The sequence below is a fragment of the Labrus mixtus genome, chromosome 7 (genome assembly GCF_963584025.1).
Source record: "Labrus mixtus chromosome 7, fLabMix1.1, whole genome shotgun sequence".
Lineage (NCBI taxonomy): Eukaryota > Metazoa > Chordata > Actinopteri > Labriformes > Labridae > Labrus > Labrus mixtus.
The window spans coordinates 18,093,066-18,106,829 of record NC_083618.1 but is presented as its reverse complement, the minus strand read 5'-3'; the positions used below and the strand labels follow the sequence as shown (position 1 = coordinate 18,106,829).

Genomic DNA, 13,764 nt, shown 5'->3' with positions numbered 1-13,764 from the left:
AATTCAAGTCTCCTTAACAAAAGATACAACCATGGTATAGCTTCTGTGAAAGGTAGAGTTAGTACATTTGTAAACACATTTTTTATCTAATCCTAGATTTCTGAGAAACATAGAACACATTAGACTTTTGTTTTCTTGTCTAAAGACGGTTTATTTGATCTTCTAACATGTGATCCAGATACAGTAACTTGCAGTCATTGGCACATTTTTCTATTATGTGAATACACAAAGCTATTAAAAGAAGGTTTAATGCCCTCAAAGGTAATGCTTATGCCCACCATCCATCTTCAAGAAATGGACTGGCAAAAAAAGACAAATTGAGTAAAGTAATAATAGCCTATATTTGTGGAATATAAAGAAGAAGAAAAAAGTTGGCCCCAAATATGTTTCCAAAACAGCATCAGTCAAAGGAGAAAATCCTTTATACAAGTGTTTGGAAGACAATGTGCCGGGCAAAGTAAAGTGAATGCTATAATTATACACTTTCATATCACATGTTTTCAGTTGGCTTTGAAAAATACAGCACTGCACTTTGAATGCTCCATATTGAATAATCTCTTTAATTATCTTATGTTACATTGTTGAGCGTTTGTGTGCTATATAAAAACGACTTATGGAAAGGTTATAGAGACACCATCTGAGATTGAAAAGGCATTATAATAATATCTTGATGATTTCAGTGACATGAAAGGCTAAGCAAACTTTAATAGACTATCAAACACAAATAACAGTCACTGTTAGAATATCAGAGGTATTTATGTGGATTATTCATTAAGGTTTTAAGGCTTTTAAAGATGTTTAAAAACTTCACATGGAAATGCTGGTGAAGTCATGAACAATACTGTGCTCTTCAGAACAAAAAGTCATAAAGAAACAAGATTGTTCACTGCCGTTTCCTTTAACTCATGCATCCATCATATATATACTTAAAAACTAAATTGAACAAAAATGTAGCTTAACATGGTAAATGGACAATTAGACAGTGTCTTCTGTGTTCCTAGCCTCTGCTACCTCCTTGGCAGCAATGTCCCTGTTGGACTTTTGTTCTCTCCCTACCACCCTGACCCTCCTCTCCTCCTCTTTCTTCTCCTTTGCCAGCAGTCGATAGTTGAGTCCCATCCCTGCAAAGAGGAAGACGCTGGAGACGACAAGGATGATCCCGCAGCCCTGGTACGTGTACTTGTAATCATGATAGATGTCTTTGAACTTCCCTGTTTAGAAAACAAGAGCATTATTTTATAGTTTCAGTCAACTTGAAGCTTCTCCAAAATACAGATTAAAATTAGTTGCAATATATTTGGAAGGTTATATAATTTACTCACCAAGCAAAGGGGGCCCTAACAATACAGGACCACACTCCACAATAGTGACCAGGCCAACAGCACTGGAGAAGCGTTGTGCTCCAACAAGGTCCATCAAGGTCTCAAACAGCACTGAGCTCAGCCAGCCAAAAGCAGACCCAAAGAAGATGGCATAAATCACAAAGCCTGTGTAGGTCACTGACATTGGTGCCAGAATGTGACAAACACCGTTATAGAGCACAGAGGCAGCGAAGAAGTACTGGATTCGAGGCCGGATCCACTTAGTGTTTGCCACAATGCCCATGGAGGGCCTGGCAACCATGTCGACAAAAGCCAGCACAGACAGTAAGAAAGCTGCCTTTTCTTTGGGGATGTCTCTACTCTTTGCAAAATTACTGAGGAAAACCAGTGGTGCAAAGAGGCCGAAAAACATGATAATATTGCCCAGGATATAGAGCAAAAAGCCACGGTGCTTAAACAAAGAGAGGTCAATGAAACTGTTAATTGTCTGCACTACAGTCCTCCTCTCTGTGCTCTTCTCCGCAGGTTTGGGTTTTGGTCCTATGGGCCGCATGAGGGAACCAGCGACACAGCAATTAAAGAGCAGGCCGCCCAGGATCAAGAAGCTTCCTCTCCAGCCAAACTGGTCGAAGAGCCAAGTGTTCAGAGGAGCCAGGGTGGAGAGAAACACAGGGCTGCCAGCCATCGCTATTCCATTGGCAATGGGTCGCTTGTTGTAGAAGTACTTTCCAATCATAGTGAGAGCAGGGTTGAGGTTAAAGGCCAATCCCAAACCTGAAAGAAATGGGAAAAAAAAGTGTGAAAGAGTGTTTTTAAAAAAACATTATTATTGAAGCTAAAAAAGTGGATGGGATAAATACACTTCACCCCACGTTTTTTTTTTAATATGCACTGCTTACTTTGTGTTAAATTTAGCAACTGAGAGTGTTGCATAGCTTTACTGTTTATTCTTTTTTTATTCTTTTTGTATTCATGAATCCACCCTCATTCTATCAGCCTGCTCGGAGTAAAACATTTACAACAATTAATGAATCAATCTAGGATCTGAGCATTTCATGTGTTTGGCAATTTTAAGTATTTTTTGGTGGTTTTATCCTTGAAGAACACTAGATGGCGCCAGAGTGCAAATAAAAAAAAAAGTGAGTCATGACTCGACTTAAAAGTACAGAAAGTTAAAATTAGATACCTCCAATGACACCAATACAAAAATACAGAGCTTCAATAGTTTTGCAGAAAGAGGCAGCAACAAGGCCCAACCCGGACAGGCATCCACCGGCCATCATAACAGGACGACTCCCATATTTATTCACCAGGATGCTGCTGATAGGACCTATAGGGTAAGAGAAAAACACATACAGACACATCAGCAAAAGGATGGGGATTTAAAAATAAAATAAAATTAGCAATGCACAGGTCTATATTCTACCACCAGGGGTCTCTAGTGTCAAAGCTTTGGCTCGGAAGATTCAAACAACTTCTGCAATCATTTCTGTCAGTGCTGCAGTGCAGTAGTGTTCTCATGCCATTCATAATGCGATCTGTCAGAAAAATCATGAAGGCTGTAATGAAATAAGCTTTTATTTGTATCAGGGGTTCATTCAAATTGACAGAGAAGTATTTGTTTGTTGATTCTTCTAAAAGGGATCTAAAATGCTTATTAAATCATAATTGGAAGTACCTCAGTTCAGATAAGTGGGTGGGTGGTATCAGTGTGCGTGTTTTTAGGGGGAGGGATTGATGGGACTGATAAAGGCTATATTACTAACATTTTTTGTAACTTTTTGCCATAGGTGAATGAGTTACAAAGAAAGCATCTCAGAATAGAACCACAATAAGTCATCCTTTTTATGCATGCTATGTATGCACCTTGGATTGAACATAAAAATAAAAAAAATCACCTTAGATTTAAACAAATGACTGAAATGCATGGAGTGTTCAGGTCACAAAACAACATCTACATCTATGTCTTAAAATTACCAGCATAAATGAGCATGAGGACCAACATTAAAGATACTGCTGCCTTTCTGCCAAACCCCAGCACTGTCCAATGAGGCTAAATAGAAACTGACAGTTTTTGTTTAGAGGTTGTCCACACTCATTTGCCAGCACGGTGCAAGACAAAGGGTTTTATAAATTGTAATGCAGCCAGTCTACACACTAACAATGAGTTCTTTCCTTCTGCCATGCAGGGAGAGTTGCTCGGGATAAAAAGGTTGGAGACACACCAATGTAGAATATTATGAATTTAATGAAAGAAAAATTGGTGGAGTGCAGGGGTACGCAACGGTCGGTTGTTAATGAACTTCTCCTGCTGATGTGCTCTGAATGTTTACCAGAGGGTAACAGACTCAGCTGTCATCCACTCACAGCGCTGACAAACATTTCCTCACTTACTTTCAATTACCATGCATAGCTGGCTTTTGTCTGTGCATATTTACATTTATACATTTGCATGAATTAACAATGTAACACCTAAATGTTGAGTGAACAGCTCCTAACTTGTTCAGACAGGTGCATATCTTACTGTGATGGAAGGTTAAAAAAAACACCACATGTGTGCTTCAACTGAAGGGATATTTCAAATACCAGACTGCAAAGTGAAAGACTTAAGACTATTCACATGTTCCCTAACTGAGGAACCTTTAACCCCAGCAGGAATGTCTTTCTTAGGTCTCAGAATCTTTTATGCCTTTATTAGGAGAGGGTACCTTCCCTGTGCAGTAACGAGGCTTTTACATGGAGGTGATATTTTGTTCTCCTAGACATGTCTGTTCAAGATAAATTACCATATACTCACATGGTGACCATTTTCTGCTGATGTCATGTTCAGGGTGGGAAGCTAAAATGCTGCTATATTGTCTTACTACTGTTTAATCTCAGGGAATTTGGCAAATATTTACAATTGTTACAATAACAAACTGGAAAAAATAGATAAATTATATCCAGCTAATGTAAAACATATTTGATAAGTCATTAGCTTAGCAGATTGCTCTCACCTGGCTGCAAAACAAATTTCCCCTCGGGGACAATAAAGTTGAAAAGTTGAAAAGTTGAAGAATAGAATAGAATACAGCCTTAGCGATCAACCCCCTCTTAGCCTAGAATGCCGATAGCTAGGAATTTACACCCTTACTATCAAGACATCCAAGTAAAGGAAACATTTAACTTCTTAGCCTATCAGTCTGGAAACTTTGAAATAGTGTTAGAGATAAGAAACAAAAGGAAAGGGTTCAATTTATGGCTAATGGTTATGTTAGCTAGCCATCAGTAATGTTAGCTACGAATTTGTTGAATGAAGGTTAGCTTTTCCGAACCCTAGGGCTGTAAAATATAATCTCCCTCTGTCTTTTCACCAGCCTATCTACCGTTGTGTTATTATTAAGTTGCTTATCGATGAAAAGTGTTCAGATTTTCTGCCTTTTTTTTTATAACTTGTGAACAGTAAAAAAAAAAAAAAGTACAAAATCATCGCAACATTCAAGCTTCCTTACCTCAAGTGTCCGAGGATCATCCGTGTGAAACGCAAACCTTAGACGAATGACTTAAACAGAAGCAATCTTTCATATGTATTATTTACACAAGGGGTTCCAAACCTTTTTCCTTGACGCCCCCCTTACGTGTATCTAAGGGGAACGAGAACGACCCACATGGGGAAAAAAGTGATACATTGCTTTAAAAATGAATATACAGTACATTTGGATTGTTTTCATTAGAACCTGAATTGTAGGTTTGACTGACTATGTGGCCTGATATTTTTGAAAGCATGAGGAAAACCAAAGTATGAATGTCATCCAGTGGAATAATATCAATAGAAAGAAAATACTATGTCCACTTTTACTGCTTCCAGATCCTGCATTGATGATACATTCAGCAGAACAGAGCATTTGATACAAAAAAGTTATATATGCTGCAATAATTCCTCTTCACATCAGTTTGGCACACTAAAGCAACTTTCCTGAAACTTCCCTGAGATTAAAAAAAGATGCTTAGGTCATCATTTTCCCAGTTTATCACACGTTGGAGTAAAGAGAACTGCTGTGTTTTGATTTCAGAGTAGACGGTCTTGAGGGACGAGGAGAGCTCCTTTGAACTCTGTTCTCTCCGTGTTGAATATCACGCACATGAATAGAACCTTATCACCACTTGACCGGCTGGACCCGTGTGACATCACCCAGCATTCATCTCGTCAGCGCAGGAACAAAACAAAAGTCTGCTGTGGTCCTCCCCTCTCAAAGCGCTGGGGAAAACAATACGTGGGTAAAAACCCATTCATGTGCTCCCGAGACAGATAATGTTGCACCTTTATAAAAAAAACTTCAATAGAGGAGTTACTGTATTGTTTTACCTCAGTGTGAGACATTTGATTTAAGCTGCTTTATAATTCTGAGAATCTGTGGACTATTTGTGGACAAACTGAGGCTAAAAGGCTTCAATGCAAGTGTGTTGTCAACAAGCAAATGATTAGCTGTAACTAAACACTCCAGTAATAAATCTTCAACACTTTTTCTAAGAGCCAGAAATAGATTCAATCTATAGCACTTATTTAGATGCTAAATGTCTTGTGTTAGGTTCTGCAGGCTGTATTTGTTAGCTTACCTCCGCCGTACATGCACGCTAACATGATGGAAGAGATCCAGGACACCTGACTGCTGGTCACATCGAAGATCACCTCGATCTCTTTAAAGAACACAGTGATGGACTTAGGAAATGCATAGGAGAAGCCGATAGAGATGAAGGCCCCAGCTACCACCATCCATCCCCAGCCACCTTCAGGTGGAGTGTAGCCTACAGGACCACCGACTGCAGGTGCCATTTTTTCTCTCTTCAATTTCAGCAAGTATTACAGGTACGAGGGCCTGTTCAGGAGAGAGAAGAAACATGAGGGAAAAGAACTTGATTAGTTTGTTTGTTGTTGTTTCAGATTTACAGTTGAAAGAGCTTTGGAGATCATGTTTTGAAGAATCATGTTAATTGACTGATGTTTGACTGTTCAATAAATGGGTGGACTGCTGAAAGAGAAGATCAGACCCAACAAAAACATATCAAAATGTAAAAATGATGACTTTATTTTCATGTTTTGTGTTCAGCTTTCAATGATTGAAGAGAATAGGCCTACACTTTTTTTTTCTATTCCGACGAGAAAATATCAGAAACAGTTGTACTGAGTTTAAATGATGATCTTTTGAGGAATTTTAAATATAGATAATAAAAATTGTAATTCACCCATAGCTGATTGGATGATAAAAAGTGGAATTAAATATAAAATAAATAATCCACCACACACTGATAATGACTTTACAGTGACCTTATTGTGAGTGAACAAGGTGTTTGGCCTGTAGCTTCCTCAGGTTGATTAAACAGACATAATTTTTAACTTGGGCTCAAAGTTTTCTCCCCATTTGGTATTCTGTTCCATGACAGTGCACATTAGACATTTTCCATAACTTTGTCAACATATTTTCTACAGTTTACTTTGGGATATAACAGGAGCCCTTATGGCTATCCAGTTCATGGTCAGTATTTCAGGCCAGCACATTAAAATCTTAAATATCCACTTTTTATTTCCACACAGGTTTAGGGCAAATCCCTTCTTCAGTGGCTTCAGGCAAACAAACTCTGGAGTTGTTTGCCTGAAGCCACTGAAGAAAGGATTTTCCCTGTTTGTTTTGCCATAGCAATTTGGTGTGCTGTCCTGAAATACTTTCAATAATTTTTGGGATGAGGATTCAGCACGCATATAAGTTACTAAAGGTTTGAGTGGTTTTTGATTTACTATCAAGTTCATGGTTACAGGCTCACCCTTAAACTTTCCAGTAAGATGGTTGAAATTAATCACAGCTTTTGGTACTCATGGTATTCACGGTATTTTAAAATGACCCTGAGAGTGGGAATAAAATGCAGAACAGTTTCACTGTAACTGAATATTTTTCTTCACAAATTGATACAAAACTTTCCAGAGTCGTTAGGGTCAATGCTAATGCAAACTCGGTTAGAAGACTACAAAATATCAGGAGTGTAGTCATATATTTCACGTTAACAGCCATGTTTTAACTCTTCCCTCAGTGCTTTTCACCTCTTTTGAACTTCTTCAATCCGATTTTTCCTCCCACATAGGAGATACCTGTGTTTATTGCTGTCTGACAGAATTGATCTTTGTTCATTTCCATCCGCCTTCTGACCTCTGACCTCTCTTTTCCCTCATGCATCTCATCTTCAGTTTATCAACCAAATCCGCCTTCTTACTCTCTGGTGGCAGGTGGTCTCTTTATTGAGTCACTGTATTAATTCCCCATCAACATGTTAAACATCCACTACATGTTCTCCATACAGACCTATGAGGACTCATCCAAAACTCTGTGTTACAGATACCTCTTGTGTATTTGTGGAGATCAAATTTGTCAATAAAAAAAACCAACTCGACAAAAAAATATCTGAAGAGTAAAATGCTGTTTTAGGCTTTTCTCGGCTTTGAATTTATCTCTGCATGTATTTATTAAACCCCCCAGCTGGTCTCCTTTTAGAGGTGATAAATAAGAGTCCAGCTGCAGAGTCAAACAACTTACTGTATTGTTTACACAGAGGAGACTATCCAGAGAAAGCATTGATCAGGTGAATACAGGTTGAATTCACACTGCTCAATAGCTCAGGGCCCTTCTCAGGAGTAGGTGATGATGTAGTGTTTTTCATCCGAGGAGAACTTGATGTGGTTGATGAATTGGTTTAGTGCTCGGAAAAACTTATTGGATAAGCCAGTAGTGCAGTGAGTAGTGAATATTTAATGCGTTAAAGAAATTTTGTTATTGAGCTGGGACCTTAGCTGCTGCTGTACAGCTGTAAATGTGCCTCCTGCTTTATTCTACTGATGCAATAGGTGGTCTAATGGAAAGAGATAAGAGCTTTTTAAATGTACTCGTACAGGGAGACATTACAGGTCACTTAGGATAATTTGATTTGAGCTGTTTTTGTGTAAGAAAAAAAAGAAATGCATCATAGATCACTTATTATTCAAAAATATTGGAGCAGAAAATGCTGTTTCTTCTATACTTAATGTTCTACAAGGATTTGTCAATATGTGATCTTTAACAGAAGGTAACTCTAAACAGAGGTATGTTTGCTCAGAAGAGATGGAGCTGTTTGGGCTAACAGATATTCACCATGTGTACATGCTAATTCATTTACTTCATAATTACACATTTGGAATATGTTTTTTCCCCACTAAACTGGGAAGCAAGGTTTGACATCTATGAGTATGTTGAGTATGCATGAAACATGCTATGCTAGTGGAGGCACAACATACCTGCCTCTGTTTAACATATGAGATAAATCTTTAATAATTCACATTTATGTAGAATGCAAACAAACAAACAAAGAACAGCTTTTATCTAGCGTAACTATCCCAGATGCAGCACTATGCCGTTGAAAAAAGGTTTAGATTCACTAATTGATCACTAAAAGTTTTTTTTTCTAATTTTCACTACTTTTCTCTAATGTTAATGTACTTGTTTCAAACTCCAAAGTTTTGGTTTATTTTAACAGCTATGACATTTTTGTCACTTTTGATGGATTTAAAATGTTGTTATATATGTTATAATTATAATAATGATAGATTTCATTTATATAGCGCCTTTCAAGGGACCCAAGGACGCTTTACATGGTGGAGGGACAAGTGGTATTGACAGCAGGCCAGTGTCCTTTAGGGCCAGAGGTTTCAGGATGTGGCGTGTGGGTGTAGGAGGTCGGAGAGGTGCTGAGGGCATGGAGGGATTTATAAGTGAGGAGGAGCATTTTGTATTTGACTCGGGATCTAATTGGGATTCAGTGGAGGTGGATGAGGGTTCGGGTGATGTGCTGCCAGGTCTTGGTGCAGGTGAAAGCAGTAAAGTTTTGGACATATTAGAACATGTCCAGGGCGTTGCTGGTTACACCAGACAGGACTCCATTAGATAGTCCAGATGGGAGATTATGAAGGCATTGATGACCTTCACATCTGTAATGTCGCCAGCCTGAAGACTGAAGGTCTGCACAAGTACAAGAGAAATCAGTTGAAAGATTTTAACAGTCCAATAACAGTCGTTTTAAATCCACCATCTCACATCTGAAATAGGACAGTATATGCAGGAGGAAATGTACTTTACTGGAAGCACAGAGTTTCTGTATTTTCAGAGGAATAAAAAATTCAGTGGTTGACATCAGATGATGAATGGCAGAACAACTTCAGACAGATGGGACTCCAGATAAACTGGCAAAAGCATCAAAATAATGAATAAAACAGATAATTTCACACTGAGGATTGATCGCTTGTCTCGGAAATTGAGAGAAAAGTTTCAAAGAGTTCAGTGAAACTGCAGAATTCATTCTTTTAAGCCATGTCGGAGGATAATACAAGTAGACAAATGAACAGAAGTATCAACGCTACCCCCTTCATGGTGTAAAGGTCTAAATAAAGCCGTTAAAGTGGGTGGCCTGAAAGTGCCACTTGACATACACACACATACCAGCACAGAGCAGGGTGAGCTCTGCAGAGGACATCAGCTGAGGTTTGGTGTCACTGTTTTAAAGACACAAGACTATGTTTAAAAAAAACATGTGTTACTTACAGCACTGTAGGGACCTGAGGCCTGGTATGTGAAGTAATGAAACCCCCTTGTTGGACGTGACCTACATCAGCAGGAGGGCAACTTAAGCAAAGCCCACCCCTCCTTATAGAAATATCCTCTGTATGCTGCATTCAGGGACCCCACCTTGACATGTTCCCACTTTAAGAGGGCTTTAGGGAAATTTATCCTGCGCTCTACTTTGTTGAATTGGTATGTGTTTTGATGTATTTCCAGTCACACTGAATAAAAATAGGCATACAATATATCATAAAGGTTGGATCATAACAAAAGCTAAAAAAATGCTGAATGTTTTGTGAATTCAGTAAAAGTGTTGTCTTTCTTTTATTCTGCAGGAAAAGTTTTGTGTCACTCTTAAAAAAGTTGTTGTTAATACTTGGGGTAATTTTCTGAAGAAGAGCCATTTTACATACTGAATAGCATTATATCTTCACCAAATAAAATTGGGTGTACACCATATGGCTAACAATTTTTTAAATGGTCAAAGCCAAAAACACATAGTACATGGTTGTGCTTTTTCAATGTAAGACAGACAACATCCATCAGTCACAACAAAGAGAAAACTGAACTTCATTATCTAATAGAACTTCATTATCTTACTGTTACTTCCCGTAACAGCAGGCCTCACTGAATAAGCTGTGTTTTTTTGTATATTTTGTATTGTGTTTTGTTGTTTTTTTGTTAATTGATGTCAAACCTGTACAGGGCTGTGAAGAAGAATTTCCCATTTCGGATAATAGAGTCTTAGTCTTAGTCTAAGTCTAATTTAACTGCATGGTAGATAGGTGATACAATATGAAAATACATTCCTATTATGTTTTAGAGTTGTATACTTATATTGTTGCTCTGCTGCCACCGCCTCACCCTGGATCACACAGGGTGCTGGGGGCCTCATCTGAAAATCAATAAACATTACTTTGGCGTTGCCACATTCTTTCAAATACACAAGGCCAAGACCAAAGAAATGTTTATTGATTTTCAGAGGAGGCCCCTGCACCCTATATGTGATCAAGGGTGAGGCGGTGTCAGCAGAGCAGCAATATAAGTAGTTTGATGGCTCTTTGTAGACCAGAAGCTTGAAAGCAGACTGAGGAGGATTTCCCTAAAAAACAATGTAAAGCCTCATAAGAAAATAATCCCTCTCAATTATGACTTCCAACCCACTAAACATGTGTGGTAATGTCTGTTTCTGTAGAGATGCCTTCTGTCTACTTTAAAATAAAAACACACACACACACACACACACACACACACACACACACACACACACACACACACACACACACACACACACACACACACACACACACACACACACACACACACACACACACCAACAATAAGAATGAGGAAGGATAGAGCGTGGCTTCAACTGGATTCACATAAAATCCAGCATCTTCCCACGGGGTGGTGTGGAGGCGTAGGTGTGTTTACTTTTGCTTTAGACATAAACGCTGTGAATCATCAGAAAATATTAATTTGTTCTTTGATAATTTTTTTTCCTGCTGACTTTGACCCTGTCTCTAAAAATATTATTATTTCTTTGCTCTCTCGACCTCGGCTGCTCGCTCTAATCATTTCTCTTTGACTTGCTAAACTACTTTCGCTTACTCTCTTATTCACCTGGAGGGGCCACCTTTAAAGTTTTGTTTCTAAACATCAACAGACAAATCCTTATTCTGCCTTTAGTTTGGACACCAACACACGTTGTTGTATGTAAAAAGGCAAGACTAAACTTCCTATTTTAAAGGCAGTTCTGATGTTTTAATGTGTATGGCACTGATAAAAAACATTCTATACTTAACCACATCGATACTGGAGATGCTCCAGTACCAGTAATTTTGGAGGCCTCTGATACTGCCTGAAGGGTGATATCAGGTACTGCCATAAACTGTATAAAACATGGACAAAGTCTCAGTGAAATGCCACATTGGTGTCTGAAGAAGAACTTTGAAGCCCAACAATGGCAACAGGCAAAAAGATGGATCTGATTTAAGCCTCCTGGCAAACAGTTACAACACGTCCACCTGTCAGTCAAATCAAACTCTTTAATTATGCATATAACTTTTAGCCTCAATAGAATCAAAACAGGTGAGGTATAAAAATGACCCCCCTACAGTATAGAAATTGACCAAAACTGTTTTTTGTACAAGGCTGTAAACATGTTGCTGTAAATTTGGGAACTTTAATATGGGACCTAATGGGGATTCCTTGCTTTTTGGAGTAAGCCTCAAGTGGACACTAGAGGAACTGCATTTTTCTTGCACTTCTTCCTTGATGTCACTTTTCGACACAAGAGGCTGTCGCTTAGTCAATCAACAGTTTGGATACCATAACGGATCAGCCCCCAAAAAACAACTTGTTTCAGGTAAATTATCAGGAGGGAGTAACAAACCACATCACTGTGGTGCCAGCAGAAAGTTAAACTCAGTATTTCTTTTGTATTACATTGTCTTTGACAGTTTGATTGGTATTGTCTAACACTTAAGTCTAGGTATTCGAATTTGTGACAGGAAGGAAACAGGTAGAAGTATAGGACCATGTGTAATCTGTACTTCTTCAAATATAATTCGTTAACAAACAAAGTCTCAGAAAGAGAGCAAAACTAAAAACGTTATTTTGAAAGATTACAGGTGGTTCTGGTGATGACCTTCGGCACTCCTGTGAAGTAGGTGCAGACTCTTGTTTCAGTCCCTCAACATCACTCACATGTTGAGCTCCAGATGTTTCCATCAGTGCACAGGTTTTATTTCCCCAAAGGTGGCACTAATAGAGGCAGATTGTCCTTTGTTCCATCTGCTATTGGTTTTTTAAACATGTTATAACCCTGGATGTCCTCACGTCTTATCTTTTTTTATTATCATTTAAACTGAGTGGAGACTGTATAGCAGAAATGGTTCCTGTGCTGTGTTCGAGTATGTGTTTGTATTTCTGTTTGACAACTGTCTGTAAAGCAAAATGCCCCTCAGCGACATTAAAGTTAAACTCTTCTTATTTCATGCAGTGAATTTGTCCAATTAATTATAGATGACAATCACACGCTAAATATTTGCTCGGCGAAATTGCACACTCCTGTTATAAGTATTGTTTTAATACTGACAAAGCAATCCATCTTTAATGCATTACAGGCTGGAAATAGACTACTTATGCAAGTAATTATTTTTAAAGTGATGTCTGGCATTGTTGAATGTGCATGCTGTGTGTTTCAAGCATCTTACCTTGACAGGAGCTCTTGAACACGGCCAGATGAGCTCTGCAGATAAACAGCAGTCTCTGAGGCACGTTAACACACTGCAGATTTCATTGAATAGGACTTAGAGTCTCTGAATATGTATGACATTAACAAAAAAAAAGAAGTCACTGCATATGTTTCACAGACAGTCCTGGAGTTATCTGTGAGTCTATATCCACTGTGACAGTCCACAAGTTGCCAGCGGCACCTTGGCCTCAGACTTCATCTGTGTCCAAGCTGCAAAGTTGAGTTCATTCAGAGCGCAGATCAAACAGCAGGACGATGTGGACACTATGGTGCTAAATAGTGAGGTCAGTCAACTTCTTATTGGCTGTGGGAGGCTTAGAGCCATGCCCCTACAATGCTTTCTCCACCCCTCTGTCATGTGCCGAGTTTACACACAAGGTTAAAGTAATTCACTACGAGGGGCCCTTTAGTATGTGTGACCCAGGAGGATATCGAAAAATGTCTGCGCTCTAAAAGATAAGATGCTTTCTGAGACTCTGATTTCCTGTATTAGCTGATTTATAAACCCTATTGGACACTGCAGCTATACCAAATCCATCGAACTTAAACAACAGACATTGTTTACCTA

The 13,764-nt window shown here is 38.7% G+C and overlaps 1 protein-coding gene across 1 annotated transcript; it reads right to left on the bottom strand.

The window, feature by feature from the left end:
- Positions 1-125: 125 nt before the first annotated feature.
- slc16a1a (solute carrier family 16 member 1a) lies at positions 126-13,481 on the bottom strand. Its single transcript, XM_061043355.1, has 5 exons — positions 13,156-13,481; positions 5,919-6,178; positions 2,509-2,652; positions 1,323-2,096; positions 126-1,211 (listed from the first exon to the last, which is right to left on the bottom strand). The coding sequence occupies exons 2-5, from the start codon at positions 6,133-6,135 to the stop codon at positions 976-978; spliced, it is 1,371 nt and encodes a 456-aa protein (XP_060899338.1). The 5' UTR covers positions 6,136-6,178; positions 13,156-13,481; the 3' UTR covers positions 126-975.
- Between the last annotated feature and the right edge of the window lie 283 nt (positions 13,482-13,764).

What these genes read in the sequence shown, in the direction of transcription:
- slc16a1a (XM_061043355.1), bottom strand. Translation starts at nt 6,135, where the DNA reads ATGGCACCTGCAGTCGGTGGTCCTGTAGGCTACACTCCACCTGAAGGT. An exon ending in AGCGTGCATGTACGGCGGAG is followed by an intron (nt 2,653 to 5,918) that starts GTAAGCTAACAA and finishes CTTACCCTATAG; the next exon opens with GTCCTATCAGCAGCATCCTG. An exon ending in GTTAGGGCCCCCTTTGCTTG is followed by an intron (nt 1,212 to 1,322) that starts GTGAGTAAATTA and finishes TTTTCTAAACAG; the next exon opens with GGAAGTTCAAAGACATCTAT.